We start from the raw sequence: 22,296 nt of genomic DNA, 5'->3' as shown, positions 1-22,296 counted from the left end.
CTACTACAAGGCAGACAGTGAGTTATGTCAGTGGGACCTTTGATTTAAGCCATTGAAAGAGGTATGCAATAGAAAGATAAAGAACCGGGGAAGCAAAGGGACTCCACCTGCAGCCTAGGTGTTTGTTGATAGATATATCATACATCAATATGAAATCACTGCATTTGAAAACAAGAGATCTAGTTATGGTTCTCACTGGAGGTCTCTAAACAATCACATGAACTGTTATGTAATTTGAATTGGTTAGCTAGACTTAGGTAGACAGTGATGTGGATTTAGTTCTGTCTGGCTGTCCGTCAAAGAAGACTGAGAGAAAGCTGTTTTGTAGTGAAGAAATCTAAAAAAAAATGTCTGTAGTAACGTCTCCTGCACCTGCTCATCTGGACTGTATCTTCTAGGCCAATGAATAGGACATGCCATTGTGTTTGCGACTGCGGGTATAGACTTCTAAACGAGAGCCACCCCATTAATCAAAGTGTGCAGCTCTGATCAAAACAAAAGCACAAACATGAGAATATGGACAAGGAAGTGATGTCTCTTTTTTCTTTAATGTCATTTAAGATGTATGTCTGTCAACGGTCATAGTAGAATTGTGTGGTTTTGAGAATTGTAAAGCAAAAATATTGATGGTTGTAGAAAGCTTTACTTTTATTATTGTAATGATATGTCAAAGCAAGGGAGTCAAATTCAGATTTGAGGTGAGAACCTCTGTGACAGTAATTATGGAGATAAACTTTATGTAAGTGAGTGTGTGTTGAGTTATTTTAAAATTTATTTTTGAATATCTGTAAACTGCTCAGATGGTTTAGGTTGGTCTCACCTCTATTGGAGATGGCCTGTAAGTGTTCTGTATGAGAGAGATTGGGAGGAGAAAAGCGGACATAATTTAAAACTTTTTTTGCATTTACTTTCTACATGTTTATGGGACTCCGAAATGGAAATTACCCAGTGGTGGTAAGGTTGTCATCTTGGATCATGCATAGAGAACATATCGTTGGATATTTTAAAATGAAATATATGAAGACATTAAAACTGGTTTTACGGAACTGCTAGTCCAGGAATGCACTACTGATTGGTATTTGAAAAAGATAAATAAAGTTTAAAAGACAAAACCCTAGGTGTAATACGGTTGTCATGGAAATTTTGTTAATCTCAACATGTTATTTTAAACCTAACCAGTAACTTTAAATGGGCTCTTTTCAGCACATTAGTGTATGCTAGGTTGTAAATAAAGTAAATAAGTCTTCATAATGGGAGTGAACAGAGCCCTGTGTTTTAAGCATCTGAAAGCCTTTAAAAGCTACATTGCATTCAAGTATTAGACATAAGATTCTGCTTGTTTTTACATGCTTGGCTTCTCTACCAGGTGTTAATAAACAGGCATCTATGGTATACTATGATAGTAATGACTAATGAAAAGTCCAGAGGTAACAGTTATTTTAATAAATACCATGGCCGTTCATCACACATAAAATACAAGAATGGGCCTAGTTCACTCCTTCACATAGCGTCATAGTTTCCAAATACCCATAGTAAACAGACACACACACACACACACACACACACACCACAGGCATCCAGCGGACAAATACAAACAGTGCCGCATAAAAATATGTCAATTTGCCAATTCCAGCTCTGTACATGATCTCCTAAAGAATAGGACAAAGCCTTTAGCAGCCAGCATAAAGGTCCAGCTCATGTCATCCTTCAGAGTTACTTGAGTGGTTTGGTCGTATGTGTGGAAGCCTTGCGCTTTGTCCAGACCCTTCCCATCCTCATGAAGACAATAATAATGACATAAGAATGATAAATACGTTTCCATTAAGTAGGCGAGTAGCTATTGACTGGTCATACAAAACAGGTAGTAGAAGCTGATTACTATAAGGTTCAAACACCCCAATTCCCTTTTTCCTGTCATCTCACACCTAGCCCATGTTGTGCTTTAAGGAATGCCTTTTCTCCTCTGTGTCAAAGGCAATGTAGAACTATTTGGTAGTGGAAGGAAGGGATATAAGGGAAGGGAATGCAGTGGATATAGGTACAGCTGCATATGACAAGGATAAAATACTTTGATAGAGAGAGAGAGAGAGAGAGAGAGAGAGAGAGGATGTTCATGACTAATGGATGTGCTATTCTTCTCACTTAACATTCACACAAATAAGCATGCTCTCCAACATATAGGTGCACATATTCACATTATGTATACTTTATACAAGAAAAATAAGAAAGGCTTCTGCACAGTCCAAAAATGGTAAGAAATAGGATTTTAGTCCTATTCGACATTGGTGCAAGAGAGCTTGTGCTTTTAAATTAGGTTTGAGTAGGTCCTTTTTTCAAAATAAAAAAGATAAAAATGTAATTATTTATAGCAACATCTAAAGAATATCTGTAAGTTGACAACCATGTGAATATTTTACACATTTATGTTGACGTTGATTTGGATATAATACAGATTGCCTTTATCAGTCACTGCGGCCATCCATACACACACACACACACACACACACACACACACACACACACACACACACACACACACACATTAAATAGATTTAAAAATATGCACACACAGGTAAGACTCTCACAGTCCTCATCACTGTTGCATAAGAAAGCATGAAGCCACGTCTTCTAACCCTCAACTGCTAGATTCTGTCGAGACCACCAGAGGAGTCTGAGTACAGAAATAAAGTCTAAGAAACAAGAAGTAGGCAAGGGTTCAGGATCAGTAAGGGTGATAGGGGTCGGAGGTAAATGTGTGTGTGTGTGTGTGGGGGGTGGGGGGATGGGTGGCTGGGGCTCTAGGAGAAGTGCTGTCCACAGAGAGAAGGGGGAGGGTGCTGACTGCACAGGGGCAGGGTGCTGTCCTGGTGCTGCCCGTCCGTGTCCATGTCTAGGAGCGTCTGTGGCGCGGCGCATACGCTGCTGTCCCCGGAGCCTAGGAGGCTGTCGTTGCTGCTGCCAGGAGACTGGCTTAGGGTCCGCGAGAACGACGCCAGCTTCCAGGGATCCTGGCGGGACCGCAGCAGTGGCGTGGGTCTGGGTCTCGACACGAACTCCAGTGTGGTGGGTCTCTCCGGCGTGTGTGTGCCTGCCAGGCTCTCGTGGTAGGCTCCCGGCGGAGCCGACGCCAGAGTCGGAGGTTTGCGGCGAGGCACTAACGGGAGTTGGCTGGATGGGTCAGGTAAACGTGGGATAGTCAAAGTGTCACAGGAACCTGGGAGAAGAAAAACATATATTTTTATATATATATTGCTATTGCCATATATATGCTAAATATATGGTTTAGGTAGGGAAGAAGGGATTATAGTTAATTTGCTTGTTACAATTTCACGTACAAATACATGTACTCCTGTGTACATTTATGTGTATGCTATAATTTTTTTGATCGGCATTGTTATGAAAACAGTAACATAGAAAGTGAAGTGTAGTGTAGTGAAGATGTTCAGTGGGGATACTGAAGGCCTCACCTGGGTGTGGTGCGGTGCTGAGTGCCTGCATGGGGGGAATGTACACGCTGCCATCGGAGGGAGTACGCCGGTGAACCGCCACTGGCTGAAACCTCATCCCGATAGCGCTGTCTGATGGCGTGCGGCGGTGCTTGCGGCACGAGGTCATGGGGGCCGACACATGGGTGGGCGTGAGCGACTGGTTTGGCTTCCGCTTGAAGCTCTCGGCCCGCAGGTCCAACAGGGGGTTGAGGGCGGGCGTGGGCGACGCCACGGGCAGCAGGGCCGGAGAGGGCAGCAGCGGGTCGTCGGGGTCCGAGGGTAGCAGGGACTTGGTGGAGTTGCAGTCGGAGAGCGAGGAGAGGGAGAGGAGGGTGACGGAGGGGGAGGGGTCCAGGCAGCCTAGGGAGGAGTCGTGGTGATGGCTCTGAGAGAGAGAGAGGGAGAGGGAGGTGTGGCTGGGCGGGGAGGTGCTGCGGCGGAAACGCCCGGGACGCTGGAACAGGCCCTCCTTCTTCCTCTCACGGGCCTCCTGCTCATCCTGACTTATCTACACAAGACGGAATTAAAAAAGTGTTTATGTGTTACAATTATGTGTAGTACTTACTCCCACCTAGCTTTGTATTGTTTGTTAATCTTTGTATCTTTGTATTGTTTGTTAATATTGGAAGGACCCCCTCGAAAATGAGATGGTACATCTCAAGTGGCTATCCTTGAAATAAAGAATAAAAGAATAAAGAAAACACTGATATCTAACTGATATGCATGCATACATACAGTGCCACTTGAAAGTATGTGAACCCCTTGAGCACTAAGAGTTTTCTGTTGTTTTACCATGATTTTTCATTTTTTTTCATCACCAATTTTCCATAGATGAAATGTCAGGTTTATGTTTATCATTTGCATGTACTTGTTTGGAGGGAATTGTTTGAGTAGCCAAAAAACTACATGAAACACGGAATTAGTCTATTTCAAAAGTAAGTGAACCCCCAGCTGAACTGGTAAAGTCAAGCAGGTAACAGATTCGGTGAAACTTATTTGGGTGCTTAATTAGTCAATTAAGCAAACCGATCAACTGAGACATCCTTAGGGAAAGGTTTGGGCAACACAGATTAAAAGAGAGAGGAAACCAACCAAACTACTGTAGTGCCAAGGTGTACCCACACAGATCCACCATGCCGAGAGGGAACGAGAAATCCGAGAACATCAGGAAGAAGGTACTGACAGCCCATCAGTCTTGGGAAAGCTATAAGACCATCTCCAAAAGATTCCAGCTTCATCTATCCCTCCAAGACAAAGAATTTAGAAATGGAGGGCATTGAACATGACCGCATCTCTGCCTAGAAGTGGACGCCCATCAAGACCATCACCAAGAAGCACCAGAAGAAGAAGAAATCAGGTAAAAGTCAACCCACACATCACCTCTAAAGAGTTTCGGACCTCTCTGGCAGCATCTGGGGTAAATGTACATGGGTCTACAATCAGACGAAAATTGTTGGTTTTGATCGTGACCAAATAATTCTATCTCGGACTCATCTGTCCAAAGAAGGGACTTCCAGAAGGCCTTTGGTTTATCCAAGTGCTCTCAGGCAAAGTTGAAACGGGCAGTTTTGTTCTTTCTTGAGAGCAGAGGCTTCCTTCTAGCAACCCGATCATGAATGTCATGTCCATTCAATTTCCGTCTGATTGTAGACCCATGTACATTTACCCCAGATGCTGCCAGAGAGTTCCGAAACTCTTTAGAGGTGATGTGTGGGTTGACTTTTACCTGATTTATTCTTCTTCTGGTGCTTCTTGGTGATGGTCTTGATGGGCGTCCACTTCTAGGCAGAGATGCGGTCATGTTCAATGCCCTCCATTTCTAAATTCTTTGTCTTGGAAGGATGGATGAAGCTGGAATCTTTTGGAGATGGTCTTATAGCTTTCCCAAGACTGATGGGCTGTCAGTACCTTCTTCCTGATGTTCTCGGATATCTCGTTTCCTCTCGGCATGGTGGATATGTGTGGGTACACCTTGGCACCACAGTAGTTTGGTTGGTTTCCTCTCTCTTTTAATCTGTGTTGCCCAAACCTTTCCCTAAGGATGTCTCAGTTGATCGGTTTGCTTAATTGACTTATTAAGCACCCAAATAAGTTTCACCGAATCTGTTACCTGCTTGACTTTACCAATTCAGCTGGGGGTTCACTTACTTTTGAAATGGACTAATTCCATGTTTCATGTAGTTTTTTGGCTACTCAAACAATTCCCTCCAAACAAGTACATGCAAATGATAAACATAAACCTGACATTTCATCTATGGAAAATTGGTGATGAAAAAAAATGAAAAATCATGCTAAAACAACAGAAAACTCTTAGTGCTCAAGGGGTTCACATACTTTCAAGTGGCACTGTACATACATACATACATATATATATGCATGCATTATGGTTACTATGAAGGGGCCATTGATTTGCTACTGATCCACATAATGAACAACTCCCCCCCCCCCCCCTCCATTCACCTGCAGGCGTCCCAGATGCAGGAGGTCTTGTCCCAGACCCACGGAGGCGAGGACTGAAGCACAGCCCAGCAGCAGCAGGTTGCTGGGTTTGTGGTGTCTGCAGCGCTGGAGGGAGCCGGCGTGCGCCCCGGGGGCCGACCCCACACCCATCCAGGAGCGCCCTCCCTCCGTGGAGCCGTTACTGCTGGCCTCCGGCTGGGATGGAGAGGAGTCCTCAGAGTTCTCCTCTGTGGGAGAGAGGAGAGACAGGATGGATATACGCTCCACTGAACTTGCCTCGCTTTGCATTTCTTTTTGCATACTAATTTTATTTTAATTAGACGAATGAAGATATAGCTTATCTACACACACAAAAATGTGGAGCTTTCAATTTGTTAATACTGCAAGCAGCCCCCCCCCCCTAAAGGATGTAGAAATTATAATGTTGTAGTATGCCTTAAGCTAATCTTAAACACCAGAGGCCTTATAGGAAACACGCAACTACCCAAACCCATTTGGAGCCTTTATAAATTGAATTCCTGGATCTCAATTCCCACCCTGAGTACACAGTGAGTAATCAGAGCAAATATCCACACAGACTCACCCATTTCGTTCAAGCTTGAAAAACCAGCTGTCATGGGAATGTGCTTTGGGGATTTCCCAAGGTTGGGTGCACTGGAGGACCACGTCTTGCATCCCTCGCCAAGGGACTTCAATCTATAAGAAGAAACGAGGATAATCTTTCATATTATCAGGAAATTGCTAATGCATAATGCTTCAAATGGAAATGAATGTAACACAAATCTTCTCTTCGCACCACCAACCCATCCCAGTTATTACAGAGGCAAGTTGGGAAGTACTTTATATCTCAGTGGGAGACTACATTTAAACAAATGTGACTGCAGAGTGAAATCTAAATCCCAATGAAATCTAAATTAGCATAGGGATTAAGGACAACTATCTCTAAACCAAATATTTGTAGACATTGTGAGTGAACTACAAGTGATATAAATATGTGAGCTGTTAAAAAAAAAACGGTTTAGTTATTCAGTTATTAAAATACAAATGGTCATATACAGTATAGTTTACAATTTGTATTAATTTAATAAAGTGTATACTTCCCATATCTAGTACAATTAAATTTGATGGGTCCCCCCTTATGTGCTGTGGTTCTGCTTAAGGTTTCTTCCTGACTAACAGGGAGTTTTTTCTTGCCCCTGTTGCCATTGTGCTTGCACTAAGGGGGTTCAGGCTCTGGGCTCTGTAAAGCGCCTAGAGACAATTGTATTGTTATGGCGCTGTATAAATACAATTTAATTGAATTGAATGTTATTATCACTATCATTACTATCGTCATAGTTGTTGTTACTATTATTTAAAATAAGCCTCACTTAAACTGCGGCCACAGTGATATCTAGCGGGAGACAGGGATCCTAATTATCACGGTGAAGGAGAATAGTTTCATGCACCTATTAATAATTAAGGGCTGTCAGGAGTATTCTCCTGTAGTCCATCAGGAGAAAATGATAGGAGCTATTATCAACCACCCACAGCCCATTTTTGGCTCATCCTAAACATGCACGGCCTTAAAGAATCATTCTGAGTTGGGGACTTCATTCTACAAGGAACAAGCTCTTATCGGCAGTGTTTTGTTCTGGTCTACTTATATTTGGGAAATAGATCAAAATCCTAAGGATCCCTTCCCCTCCCTCCTCCCCCTCCCCCTCCCCCCTCCATCTCTTTGAGGGGCTAAAGGCCGATTTATGGTCAGAGGCGCAAGGGCAAGCGCCCCTTGCGCGTATTTTCACGTCTTGTGTGCGTCTGCCCCTTTTTCTAGACTTGCGCCATTTTACGCAAGCCTATTGTTCTTGCGGTGAATTGCTTGCGCTTACGTGCTTACGCGTTGCGTCTGAAACTGAGCATATATCGGCCTTAAGTGTCTGTAAGCTGTACCTGTCTTCCCCTCCGATTCTCTCCTTCTGGTGTGTGGAGCTGGGGCCCCAGGTCCTGCCCTTCTTCTTGCAGCTCACCACCTCCTCCTTACACACAGCCGAGCGGCCCCAGGTCTTCCTACCGTCACAGGGTGTCACTGGGAGCCAAACGAACCACAACAAACACACACTTTTACAGCCACAACCTCCTGCTGACAGAGAGCAACCAGTGATGCAGCACCAGTGTTCAAATGACACTCTGGCTCGCCGTGCTGCCAGCATAGGACACACAACTCTAGGCAAACTGACACGGAGTTGCCAGAGTGATGAACTATTTTGCCAACAGCTCAAACAATACTACAGGAAATCATATAGTCATAGAGTCACAAAATCATAAAGTGATCAAGTAATCAAAGTAATATTTTTATCTTAAAAATGCAACATCTGCTGCTGTAATTCTGTGCCACATGTGCTCCAGTCTGGCTGATTTTTTGTTGATTAGTCATATTAGATTTCCTTGACTGACATCCTGGCCCAGATCCCAAGCGCCCTGTGCAGTGTGAAGGGCAGAACTCACAGCGGATAGCCCTGAGGCGAGGGATTACTCCAGGACTGGCAGGAGGAGTGGTGGTGGTCTCGGTCTTCATTTTTCGCTTGTCCACACTCGGTGAGGCCTGCACAGTGATCTTGTGCTCGAATCCTGTTGGAAGAATGTTCAATATTCAGCATGGAATCCGAGAAATGGAGCTATACGTGTAATTGAAATAAACCAATATGTGTATCTCAATCGATCAAGAGCCCAAAGTTGATTGAACTAACATGTCTTCAACATGACATGTCATGATTTTAACTCTGTGAGTATCTGTTTGAACATTTTATTACACTTTAACACAGCCCTGAATGTAGATGCATAACCCTTGTGTGTTGAAATTCCATCTCTACCCACCAGAGGGCAAGCTAATGCAGTTGCTGTCGCGGCCCAGCTTGAGCAGGCGGCTCTTCTTAAAGTGGCCCTTGCGCTTCTTGACGTGCGGCTTCTCCTGGTACATCTGGTGGATGATGATGTTGAGCTCCCTCTCCACGATGTCGATCTCGCGCTCGGCCAGCTCCTGCTCCCTCTTCTTGAGCTGCTCCTCTTGCTCTCGCTGCTCCTCCGCTGCCCGAGCCAGCGCCTCCTCCCAGGAACGCAGCTCCTACAGTAGTCAAGGGAGAGAGAGAGAGAGATAGAAAGAGATTGAAAGGCACAAATATAAGTTGAGGATGACAAGAGTGCGAGGCGGAGGAGAGAAGCAGAGGAGAGATGGAGGGATGAAGAAGGAATGAGCAGGAAATGAGCTGAGACACTGAACAGGACCACACACGAGGAGGTGCTACTGTTAAGATCATGGTCTGTGATTATGGTCAGCATTCATGAAGTTTAGTACTACCCAGAGGGTCCACAATGTGGAGGGAGGATTGGATGAAAAATCCTGAATACTTAAGAGTGAACAACAACAATAGCAATTTATATATGTACCATGTTCCTTAGATAAAGCACTCATGTTCATTACATCAATGTTTGTGTTAAGAGTTTGTGTGTACTAACTGTTAAAGAAATTATTAATTAAAATTACTAATTTCTGATGTTTTAGTTGATACCTACTGTATCCCTGTCTTTTAGCTTCTACACATGTGACATTACTGTGTGCATCTGCCATGTTGAACATCTGCCTCTGCTCTGTATGTTACCCATTATCTGCCAGCTTTGTTAAGTGCCTCCAACTGTATGAAATATTGATGGTTTCCATGACTTGACAATGACTTGATGCCTAGACAACGATTAACGCATGCAGGTTCAGGTGGCACGTTCCAGTGGCTCGTAATGTGAGTGCAACCGGAGAAGAGTAGTCACTCTGAGGCACACCCCAGGAGAACGTTTGTCACTCCATACCAGCTCCATGCACACGCTTAGCTTGCAAGCGGCTAATGTTGTGTGGTGAGTCTTGGGAAGTGTTTCACACGTCTTTTTAAAACACCCTGAAATAACATCTTTCTATGCTCAGATAATTCTTTTGATCATTTGGCCTCAAAATAGATCTGCTGGAAGTCAGATCAATGCAGAACAAAGGGGGATGGCTTACATAACTTGAGTGGTTTGGTAATTTAAACATGCTCACAATCCATGTCAGGGCCATACCAAACATAATAATAGCAATAATCTACATCTATAGTAGGTTAAGTAGCATTCAGAAGACAACACTCAAAACAGGAGTCACATAAATACTCAGATCTATTGACTATTGCGTGTTCCACACTAAACACATAAGCACTTCCTTGTCCCTTAAGCCATTACATGGATAAGGCCTTCTAGATTCATGTTTTCTCTTATTGATAACATCTTAGCTGCCCTGCACACATACACTAGATGGACAAAAGTATTCGGACTCCTGACCATTCATTCTGTAGAGCATTTATGAGGTCAGGCACTGATGTTGGATAAATGCTCTACAGAATGAATGGGCACCAATTCCCTAAGATACACTCCAAAATCTTGTGGAAAGCCTTCCAAGAAGAGTGGAAGCTGTTATAGCTGCAAAAGGGGGACCAACTCCAAATTAAAGTGTATGTATTTGAAACCAATGTCATTACAGCCCCCGTTGGTGTAATGGTCAGGTGTCCGAATACTTTTGTCCGTATAGTGTATTTTTTACAATCAATACTTTGTGATAATCTCAGATAAATGTCATCTCCAGGGCTTCATTGCCCGCGGGGACACACGTTCAAGTCTGGCCTGCTGTCGTTTCCCGGTCCTCTCCCTACCTCTTCTCCGCCTCGCTTCCTGTCATAACACTTCACTGTCCTATACAAATGAAGGCATTAAAAAGCCCAAAATAAATCTTTAAAAAAATTAAAAAGTCATCTCCATTCAAGTATGAGTATCTCCATGCCCTCTCTCCCTTCCTCACCTTTTCTTTTGCCCGGAGTTCATCAAACATCTGCTGGATCTCCAGCCGCCAGTCTTCCTGCAGCGAGTGGAAAGACTCCAGAGGCATCTGGAACATGGCTGACTGCTCGATGGCCAGGAGGCACTTCAGGATGCTTCCGAAGGACGGGCGACTGTGAGGGATATGGCTCCAACACTCTGAGCGCCAGACAGAGAAAAAGGACGGAGGGGTGGAACAGACAGAATGTGAGAATGAAGTGGGTAGCTGAGTAAGAAGAAAATATCAATCAATGTACACTATTATAAATCAATAACAGAAATGTGTTGTTGACAGATAGGTGTTGAACTGTCACTCAGTTCAGATCCACTGAAATACGTGGTGACCTCTTACCCTCCAGCAGGTGTGCGAAGGCCTCTGGGCAGGTGGAGGGGATTGGAAGAGTCAGCTTGTTCACAGCGACACCATAGGCCACGGCCAGCGTGTCAATCTCCCGGTACGGAACTTCCCCCGTCAACAACTCCCACAGCAGAACTCCAAAACTAAGGGGAGAGGGAGAGTAACAACGTCACAGGAAGTCTGGGAGAGCCTTCAGGGTTCATGCACCATATGTACTGTTTAACCAACCCCACCCCTTATCCCTTCACTATCTTTACTGAAAGTACATTTCTAAAGCCAATTTCTTCCTCTGGTGCTTATCTTTCCTCTACCAGGAGAAAGCAGAGAGCTACTGAGACTTCATCCCTCCTCTCTCTGTGTTAGCCTACCTCCAGACATCACTGCTTTTGGAGAACAGAGACAGCTTGATGACCTCCGGTGCCATCCAGGCGTAGGTACCAGCGGCGCTCATTTTGGTGGTGCGTTGCCACTCGCGTGCCAGACCAAAGTCGGTGATCTTCAGGGTCTTTCCCCATAGGTCGTCCCTCTCCCATGGCTCCAAGATTAGAACTGATGGTGCAAGATGTAGAGAGAGGAAAGGAGCAGTAGAAGACAGATAAGTTGGTAGAGAAAGAGGAGAGAATTGCTTAGTATTAAGAATGGATACTCTCAACAATACCCTCTGTGTTATCCATAGCTGTGATGTTTTAAATTGTATCTGGTTACATTCATATATTTTATAAAGAGAGAGCACTTGAATTAGCATGAATAAGAGAAAGGACTAATACTCTTTTGCCAGTGGTTTATGCTGAGAGAACAATGACTGAGCTGTTTTAACAGCTTACAAATAACAAGAACGACACTAGACTCTGGGGAATGATGAGAACAGTGTGTTCCACTGTGTAAGAAATTCATGCAAATGTTCATTACTATATCTTCTACAGCCTTTTTGCTAGATCTACAATTGAATATCAAAATTAACTATATTTCAGTACTACGCAAAATGTGCAACACTATGTGGAACATTATTCCTTAATTAAGTTTCTTCCTGTCACACTAACCATCTTCAAACGTCCCCAGTAATTAAAGGTGGTAGTTTATAAGACGGGAAGCATGTGAACATGCTGGCACTTCACATGTAGAAAGACGAGCAGTGATAGCTGGGGTGGGTCCTCATGGCAAAATATAGCATTTTTAGCCCATTGCTAACCCTATATATCAGTCCATGCCTGGGCGTGGTTAAGCAGGTCACAAGGTCTCACACTGCCACCTGTCAAGGTCTCACTGGGTCAAATATGACCAACACTTTCAGGTTGAAAAGCCTTTAGTTAGGGAATTTGTCCTGGTGTCATTTCTCTCATGACATTACAATTCAGCCAGCAAATTGCAAAACATCACATTTTGATTTTGTGCGCATACATTATGTGTCTGCATGTCTAATGACATTTAGCTGATGATGGCTAAAAGCAGGTGCAGACAGGTTTTTTTTTTTTTCATTTCACCTTGGGTATTTAGACAACACTCCTGAGTCTCGGGTGGACATGTCAAAGAAGTGCATGTCATGTTGAGTATTTAGACAGACACATAGCACTAGTCTCTGTGTGGGAACATTCCCCTTCCATGGGTGTTTCCGTGTGTTGGCTCAGCTATGGAAATGTTTGATGTGTCAACAACAGTGTGTATCCGGGTAGAAACCAGCAAGGAGAGGCGGGCACAGGCCTTTCCTCTTATCAGCAGTATGCAAAGTCAGATGTGCAGGGAACACAGCACAGCCTTTGTTTGATGTGCAAAAGAGCATGTGTCGCCTGAAACACAGATGATTGCTGGATCACTCTCCAGTGAGTACAGACTGATGGCCATCTTTGGCCACCCTACCACTACATGTAAAGACTGACCTCTTCAGAGGACAACTTAAGTAGACATCCGTATCAGTAATCTGATAGCTGAATAGCAATTGGTTAAAGTAGCAGTAGGGAGATTTTGTCTAAAACTAGCAAGCTAACTAGCTAACAGACAACAGCCATTTGCCTTGAAAACATACCAACAGCAAAGCTGACAATAATAAAAGCTAGTCAGCCTTCTGACTAATGCATTTCCTTGACATATTTGGCCACTGCATCTCGTACACACTTAACAGTCAAAAGCTGATAGTGGGATTGAAAGACGCGTTTACCCCCTCAAATGACCATGTCACATCAAAATGAATTTGAGCATACAAATTTGAGCTACAAAAATATACCTTCAAAAAGGTAAAACTGAGTAACTCTGTTGTTTCAAACCGGGATAATGTATATAATGTAAATATGTAGTCGGTTGTGTCACTAGTTTGACTTAGTGGCTATAGTGCATTTAAACTGCACTTTGACAACCAACTTATTATCTTTTCACTGAACAAGTGCATCACTGGAAACTCAGTGTGCTGAGACGTTAGTTCCACTATTTGAAATTCTGTGGTGTGTATTTATTAGGTACCACTGCAGACTGGGAAACAAGATGTTTCTCAAATTTGTTCCTCACATTTCATGCCAACACATTGCATAATCTGTGGTGCTTGCCGCTCTTCACAGAAGAAGATAGACGCCATTGTGGCGTGTCAGAGATGTGGGGGGCACGCAGTCAGTCAGGTTAACAAGGTTAAATAAGCAAATGTACAGGGTAATCATAGACTCAGTCAGTTATGCATCTGAGCCATTCGCCAGACTGCTCATCCAAAGAAAGAGAGCTCAGACGTCCTAGGATCTGGTTAAGCCACTTTCCCAATGCCCCTGAGTGCTCCTCCCACTTGTGGAATCGCTTTGGCCCTCACCCTTCATGTTCACTCAAATTCCACTTACCCTTTCCCAGTTGTTTCTCTAGCTTTTTATCCTCTTTCTTTACAGTGCTGTCATATGGGAAAGCTACATATACTATCGTTACAGTGTGCTGGCCCCTTGTGTGTTGAAACTACATACATTTTTTAAAGCAGCAATAATTATACCTACCCTTTGTGACACATACATAGACTTGGTGGAGGTGGGGAATAGTGGCATTGGTGTGGTATAACACATAGGCCTACTCTGGAATATGGGGTATTGGTGGCAAAACTTCATTATGGTGCAGAGTGTTTGTTTTCCCGTCATTATCTTAAAGCTTACTACTACACGCTAGCCTAGTATATGAAGACAGACATTTTCTACGATTCACTACATCCATCTAGCAATTCTCCACTTGGATCTGTTTTCATCCATGGCGTCTGTAAAGGGCGTTGACCTGGAATAAAATGACCCTTTAACCAATCGGCGTGGAGTGTCTGAAGACATCTGAGACACTCCTAATGGTTTATCATAGCAAGCCATGTTTCTGATTTACTTAATAACGTTTCAAGCGTTTAATCATGGATAGGGTCTTGATACACCAGTATTCTTACTGTATATGCTAGTGAGATTGAACAGTGAGTCCAACATCTGCATTATTTCCCTTATAGTTCGATATTATACACACAGAGGAGACAGCTGATGGTGGCTCTACAATTTGTGAGTATAGCCTCTCCTAATGATGATTTGGCTAAGGGGGGGGGGGGGGGGGGGGGGGGGGGGGGGCAGGTCTTTCAAGAACACTGCTCAGTGTAGTTCCTTCATATCCAGTGTAACTGCTCTGTCTATAAGCAACTGATGCTTTGAGACAACACCCTTTTGAGCTTTGATAAAGCACTGGTACACACTTAAAGTGAAAGCTACAATTCCTCCCAGGATTGTCTATAGTACAGAAAAGCAAGCATTTGGGTGGCAATCCCAAAATACTGAAAACACTCTATTAAAAGATTTAAAGAATGGGAAGATTTACACAATTCTTATTTTGTAAAACTATTCCACTTTGAAGAACTATGTATAACAGACTCCAAAATGAATTGTAATCTATTATGTATTAAAACGAATGACAAATAAAAGTAAAAGAGGATTGGCAAAATGTTTTGGGATAAACAGCATTTGTAAATGTTTGCCTAGGCAGTATATTATTGCGACTTGTCCTTATTGTTTGAGTAGCTCACACAAACATACAAGCATGGAGATAAATACACATACATGTACTATTTACAGTCCAGAGACATGAGAAACCAGAATGTGTGCTTTGCTTTGCAAAAACACACATAGATACACACACACACACACACATACACACACACGCACACGCACACACACACACACACACACACACACACACACACACACACACACACACACACACACATATTCATATAAATCTCCCTAAGACATAACAAGTCATTTCTATTAAAATCTTAAGGGCTCTTATACACCTTCAGGCATTCTTGCACTTACTAGCATAAATACAACAAACAACAGATAAATAAATAGCCTAAAGTGGCATCTTAGATAACATCCAAAAGACCACACACCCTCACTTCTCTTCTTTGAAAACATTGAACTGGAGTTAAACTTGCTCCCTTGTAGGGTGAAGTTAAGCTCCAACGCACTAATCTACGACCTGGAGACTTGATCATTTAAATCTAGGTTAGCTATTTCAATTTAAGATTCTGCAATTGGCTTAGTACAGTTTTGAACTTTTTTAGCTTTTTAGCCCTTTAACTAAGCTTAATTACTCTGGGGACCTGACTCATACCGTTGACTGACTCAATACATGTCAAATGCCTCTTCCTTGTTTTAGAAAACAACTTTGCTTCTGAGCAGTCTGAGTAATTCAGCTGATTGCTGCAGTGGTGTCAGCTGTTGCTGCAGGTGAAGAAGGATACTGAAATATCAAAGCACCTGGATTATAAGCAACCATGTGACTTCTTCAGACAACTATCCTATGATGGCTGTTCTGGGCACTTCAGTCACATAAAGAAGCAATTCATGTGTGAAGGCAAGGTCACGGTGTAGGAATACTGAGCAAATGCACACAAAATGTATGCTCAGCCGATAATCATGATGCAGCACAAACTGGGGATGTGTTCCCTCCAATACACAATTGCAACTGCATCTTTAAACAGTATGTGGCACAAAAGACCCAAAATAGCTCAGCATTCCAAAGGAGAGGCACTAGAGTATGATAAGAAGAAAAGGATGGCTTGGTAAGGAAAATAAAAACGCTCCACAATAGCAGGTCTGTCTAAAAATGCTGGTTGTTCATCATAAATACATATAAAACATTTACATATTTCAGAACCTTCTCTTGTGGTGTTTATAACCCTTTATCAATCAACTCTGAGTGCATTTATTGAATTAATAATAGTCTCCACTATTGTACAAATCTACTATTCACAGACAAAACTGTTGACCTCAAAATCCAAGCACGACCCTCTACGCCCCCGGTGGCAGGGTGTTTATGTGTACTTACTGTTGCTGGACTTGAGGTCTCGGTGGATGACAGGGACAATTGTGAGATTGTGCAGGTAGTCCATCCCAGTAGCAATTTGAACGGCCCAGTTCACCAACACCCTGGGTGGCACCTTCTTGCCGGCCAGTGCCCGGTTCAGAGCTCCCCCGCGGGCGTACTCCATCACCAGGCAGAGATTGGGCTCCCGAAGGCAGACCCCGCGCAGGGCGATGATGTTGGGGTGCCTCAGTATCCAAAAGAGCCGGGCCTCTTGCCTCACGCTCTCCGCCGTGACACTGATGTCCTCATCCGGGTCCTGCCTCGCAGCTTTCACAGCCACCTCTTCCCCACGCCAACCACCTTTGTACACCTTTCCAAAGCCACCAGCGCCAATCACCTCCTCCAAGGTCAGCTCCGCAAAGTCAATTTCCAGTGGACACTCTCCACCGACTAGCAAGCGCTCTGGTGGCAGCTTGGTGTAGCTGGTATTCCGCCCTGTCACATAGTTGCTGGGGAAGATGCCAACTTTGTCCTGAATCTTGCCTGTCCACCAACCCTCATCTCCAGACACTTTGGCATCCTTGGAGAGCACCTCCAGCAAGTCCCCACGCCTCAGTGTGAGCTCCTCGTCTGCTGTGGCCTCATAGTCAAACACCGCAGTCCAGTACAGGGTATCCCCTCCTCCGGGGGGCGGGTGGGTGTGTGAGTCCAGGGAGCTGGAGGACGAAACCAGGGAGGAGTTCCAGCTGTTTCCATTCTCCGTGTCACCGAAGCCAGGGGGCTCAGTCATGTGTGGGGGACCTGAGGAGGAGGAGGAGGCGGTTGTTGGGATGTAGCACCCCCCGCAACTGGTGCAGCTGGCGCAGGGCAGTGAGGCACCACAGCCACTGCCACGCAGATTCGTATGGGGCTCCATGGCTACCGGTTGTCAGCGGTGGGGTCTCAACAGCCAGGGCAACTCTTCTTTCAACTCACACAAACCATCCATGCAGAGCCCACTTGACAAACTCACAGGGGGGCCAGAGGACAGAGCCCCTGTATGACTATCAGATAATGTTCCACACTGGATGGCTGCTTGATGTTTTTAATTGCACACAGTCTGTGTGTCCCCATTTATGATGTCCGCAGCATTAAACCGTCCCCTCTTGACATACTGAATATACATCCAACAATAAGACTAGGGCATTTACTAACAGTATCCCTCCTGTCCATAGGACCACTTTCCTAGAAACTGATGCAAACTCACAAGGCTTGATCTGGGCTACAGGGTGACATTTTCTCCTGAGTTGAAATGAGGGATATTATATTATTGGCTTTGATACACATTCACAACAATTTAACATAGTTCCTGTAATGACTTATTCCACTTGCATAGAGTCTCCTGAGAAGCTAAAATACCCTGAATTTTAGTTATGGCAAGTAAGAGCTGCAAACTTAAGGGGATCACCATCATCTCTGTTTTCTTGGCTGATCTGAAACATCAGAGAATACGCACTTTTATGACACTGTACTTTATAACAGCAGCGTCCTCTGACTTAAAGAATGCTGCCAAGCACCCTTCTCTTCATCAAAGGCTCTACAACATAAAGGTGGCTGAGATAAATCAACATTAAATACATACCCTTATCTATACCAAATGGATTGCCATTATCAGTGAGACAAAAGTGCTCCTATATACCTCCTAACATATTATTATTGTTCCTGTTTTGTCATGCATTGTCTCCATCTACATGTCTACTAAAATACATTTATTCTCGGCTATAACGGAACTCCTTCAACCAGTTTATAATGGTCAAACAACACCCTAATAATGTGTACTGTTGCTCCCTCGTCTAAATCCTGAAGCCCATGTAAGCCTGTGTAATGTCCTTAGTAGTCTTTAAGAAAAGCACTCGTCCATTCTAAAGATCAAGTCAGTGGAATCGGAAAGACTACCTGGACATCTGTTCAGTTGCCTCTTATAGGAGACAACAAATCAAATAGATATTGCTCTACTATATTATAACCACAGGCTCATACAAACAAGCCTAATAACGTCAAAACAAAACGACACCGCATACATAAAGGTAGCGTAGCCTGCTACGTCAATAGCCTTATAATCCTGTGAACAAACGCATAATAACAATTATGCTATGCAGTCCCGCTATTCATAGGCTACATCTTTCGCAGGTTATTAAGCAAAGTATGCAATATTCAAGTTGAGTTCACCAAGATGATATTTCATTAGCAATGAAGCAATGAGCTCCTACTGTCAAAGCAGTCTGTGTTGTTTCAGCTGGGCGATGATGTCGAATGCCAGAAATCCAAGGCTACAGGATTCACACACGCACAACGATTAAAATGCCGTTTCTTCTGATTGCCTATGATAGAACATTTTGCTTCTCATAGCCTGTTGGCCAGGAATAAAGTGCAATGTTATCCGGGTGGATTCAAGCGATAGCATCTCCTCAATTCCCGTCACCAAAATGAGCGAATAGCGATGCCAGCTAGGCTACTTCTTGATGAGAAACGTTCATGCTAGATGTAGCCTAGGATATGCTAAAAATAATAGTAGTTGTCTGCCTATAATAAAAATTATAATAATAATAACGACTTTAATAATATAACCCTGTAACAACTAAGACAACGGTTTATGACCCTGCCATAAATAGCCTATTAGGTTACGTTGAGATGGCGGTCCAGTCCTCAGATAATAAAAAAATAGAAAGAATGGAAATTCAGTCCTCGAGGCATTTCATGCGCTGTTCTGAATGGTTCTTATGGGCTAGCATAGCCTATATCACAACATCCGTAGCCTACACTGATTCGTTTCAATTGTCTAATAAGCTATTCGTCTATCAAATTATAATTCCTCGATTAAAATAACATTAATTCACAGTCATTATCAAGCTTGCCCTTTTTTTTTTTTATCGATTTGAGTTTGCAGGTGGTCCAGTCGCGAGTTTCAGGAGGCGTTCCAGTCCATTTAATCCAGGCTGTCAGGTGCGGTGTTAACGATTGACTTTTTATCCAAATGCACCGGCTGGACAGGGAGTGGAACATAAGACTTCTGGGTAATGCAGACTAGTAGTTCCTTCAACCCCCCCCCCCCCACTTGATCTTACGTCACTAACAATATCAGCAGGCTGTTCACAAAACTATGAAATGCACCATATATTTTGCAATTACTGATGTAGACAGTAACAAACGCTGGATGTCGAATATAGGGCAGATAAGTCAATGTAGGCAATGCATATATTGTCACATCTCATAGGCAGGGACAGTGGGACAGTAGGCCTACAGTGGTCTAGGACGGCAGGCCAGGTTATATATGGCCAGGTTTTCACGTGAATATGCTAGATAACGTGAATATAACTAGATATGATAACTAGATATGAGGGTAAGGAAGGGTATTTAACAAGGATAAAAGAGATAGCCTACTTCATACAAAAGTAAACTGAACAGACCGATCATCTGAACTGACAACCTGTGTGTTAAAACCACAATACCACAATATCACGAGGCCAATAATCTCAAGTAACATCATAAATGTTACATTAAACTGTAATCTTCCTGTATACATATTTTATTGCATAGCAAAAACGGATTGATGGAGGGTGTGCACCTTCACCTTCATTACATTCATTTTGTTACTACATTGCAGTCGAATAAGGAAAACCACAGGTATCAGGGAAATGGGAAATCGTCAAACGAATTTGATAGGTCAAGTGAAGTGTGTCATTTTCTAATTGCATGTAATACAACAGAAAAAAAATCTATATCATGCCAGACACTGTCATGATTGTCAATTCAATTACATAATAACCATTCAATAATCACTAATTGCTACACTTTATTGACTCACTAGTTGGCACTTTATTGACACCTGCTGGAAGAGTCATGAAATTGACATGACTAATGCAGGTTTATGAGTTGGTCATAGATGTGTCATATATGGCCTGGAGATTAGGCCTGTCATGAATTTAAAACACACAGCTATACATTTCCTTAAAATGGCAAACCTGTTTTTTTTTTTTTAAATCTGGAACTCCCATGTCTTCTCATTTCACATGGACATAATGTGCCAACACACCTACCCTGGTATCAAGGACTTAAATAGCCTAATTTGGCAATTCATGGTTTCGTGTTGGATGTCTCATTTCCTTGCATGATTGCAAATACTATGACAACACAAGAGTTCAACGTACACATTTTAAAGGAACAAAATGCCAGCAGAACCATGTAGCACTGGTAGATGTTGGAGAATGGTCTAACTCTGTGGACAGAAAAGGACGAACCATAGGACAGATAGTTGCAAAGAAAGCGAATTGAATGACAGAGATGAATGAGAGTATACCATTTGTCAGCCAACTTTGATAATCATGTATCTTCCAATATTATTAATATTATATTATATTATATTATTAGATACATGCTAAAATATTGTAATGGGCCTATAGTATTTAAAGTGATTATGGTAAACACATATTTCTGTGTTCGTGCCAAAGGATTCAGATTTCACCTTGATTAAATCAACGTTTATATATTAAAGAAAAATTCCCAAGCACATTCATATTTGTCTTCAGTAAGCAATACACAGTAAAACAAAAAGGTTAAGCTTCAAACCATAGCATCCCTACTGTAGGGTCACTGTTTCATTAGTTTTGCAGACAAGAGTACGTAGATGTTCATGTTAGCTAACAGTTACCTCCACACTGTTGCAATCTTCTTACTGGCCTCCCCCCAACCAATACAGGCTAAATGTTAGTACAAATTTGTGAAATGGTAATGTTTTCAGCTGTTAAGATTGGTAGTGTCTGGTAGTTTAAGGCTGACCACACGCACAATTAATTAATTATTTATGTACTGTTTTTCCATGCAGTGATGTACAATTTATCTGTATCATGCATAGCTAATTATGTTGGTAAGCAGGTCTTCTGGTGGAAATTTCCCCCAAATGTTGTACCTGCTTTTGGGAAATGTATGTAGGGGAGAAACTCACCCCTCTGCATTTTGATGTTGGTAAATGCAGTTGGTATCAACTTCATTCACTTCAAGTTCACATTTTTTAATGATAGTTGACTCCGGGAGTCTATATGTTCAGGGAGTCTATACATTGTACAGCAGTTTGTTTTGTCTGACTGTGATGGAAATTAATTGAATCATCTCTGCCCACAGCTCCTTCCATTGCTCCAAGGATCGTCTCTTTCAGAGCCTGCAGTCCAGTGAAGACATGTGGGATTGGCTGGGCAAAGTTACATCTGGTGCAATACCAGAAAGAAGGTCCTCTACCTCTGTATAATTATTATTATGTATAATATAGTAAAGCTGTTATTATACAAATAATATTAAGGCCATGACACACATCACAACTTCTTTTCCCAATCAAATGGTTTGGACTGTCTGTTCGTACTTGGTTTCAATTGTAAAATAAAGGGAAAAAATGTCAAGTATGGAGAATTGTCCATACACACTTCAACTGATTCAAGAATTCAACATTTGACAAATAATGAAAATCTGTATTATGCAACTAAATGTTCTTCTGAGGACTTACTGGACATTACATATTTTACCAATCTCCATTTTAATCAACCAGAGACCAACAAGGCTGTTTTGCTTTAATTCTGATTCATATATACTATTTCTATAGATATATAATATACAACACTCAGGGGGCACCTTTTAAGCTGTTGAGTAGTTCATCAAAACCATAGCTCATCCAAAAAGCAACGCCATGAACAGCACGGTGCGCTAGAGTACCGACAGGCCTATGTGAATATCTGAGCATGTGAGCGCGCGCGCGCGCGTGCCTGCGAGATGCCACTGCCGTCCAGACCAGTAGGGTTT

At 42.8% G+C, this 22,296-nt stretch overlaps 1 protein-coding gene across 1 annotated transcript; it reads right to left on the bottom strand.

The window, feature by feature from the left end:
* Positions 1 to 2,798: 2,798 nt before the first annotated feature.
* Positions 2,799 to 17,386, bottom strand: map3k10 (mitogen-activated protein kinase kinase kinase 10; the record flags this gene model as incomplete). Its single annotated transcript, XM_080845132.1, has 11 exons — positions 2,799 to 3,214; positions 3,468 to 3,996; positions 5,949 to 6,175; positions 6,532 to 6,644; positions 7,881 to 8,016; positions 8,436 to 8,558; positions 8,805 to 9,051; positions 10,804 to 10,979; positions 11,173 to 11,321; positions 11,547 to 11,727; positions 16,492 to 17,386. 11 exons carry the CDS (start codon positions 17,384 to 17,386, stop codon positions 2,799 to 2,801), a joined length of 3,192 nt encoding a protein of 1,063 aa, XP_080701258.1.
* Between the last annotated feature and the right edge of the window lie 4,910 nt (positions 17,387 to 22,296).

Source organism: Sprattus sprattus, assembly GCF_963457725.1.
Source record: "Sprattus sprattus genome assembly, chromosome: 9".
Lineage (NCBI taxonomy): Eukaryota > Metazoa > Chordata > Actinopteri > Clupeiformes > Clupeidae > Sprattus > Sprattus sprattus.
The sequence above is the reverse complement of the archived record's forward strand: the minus strand, read 5'-3'. Positions and strand labels throughout refer to the sequence as shown.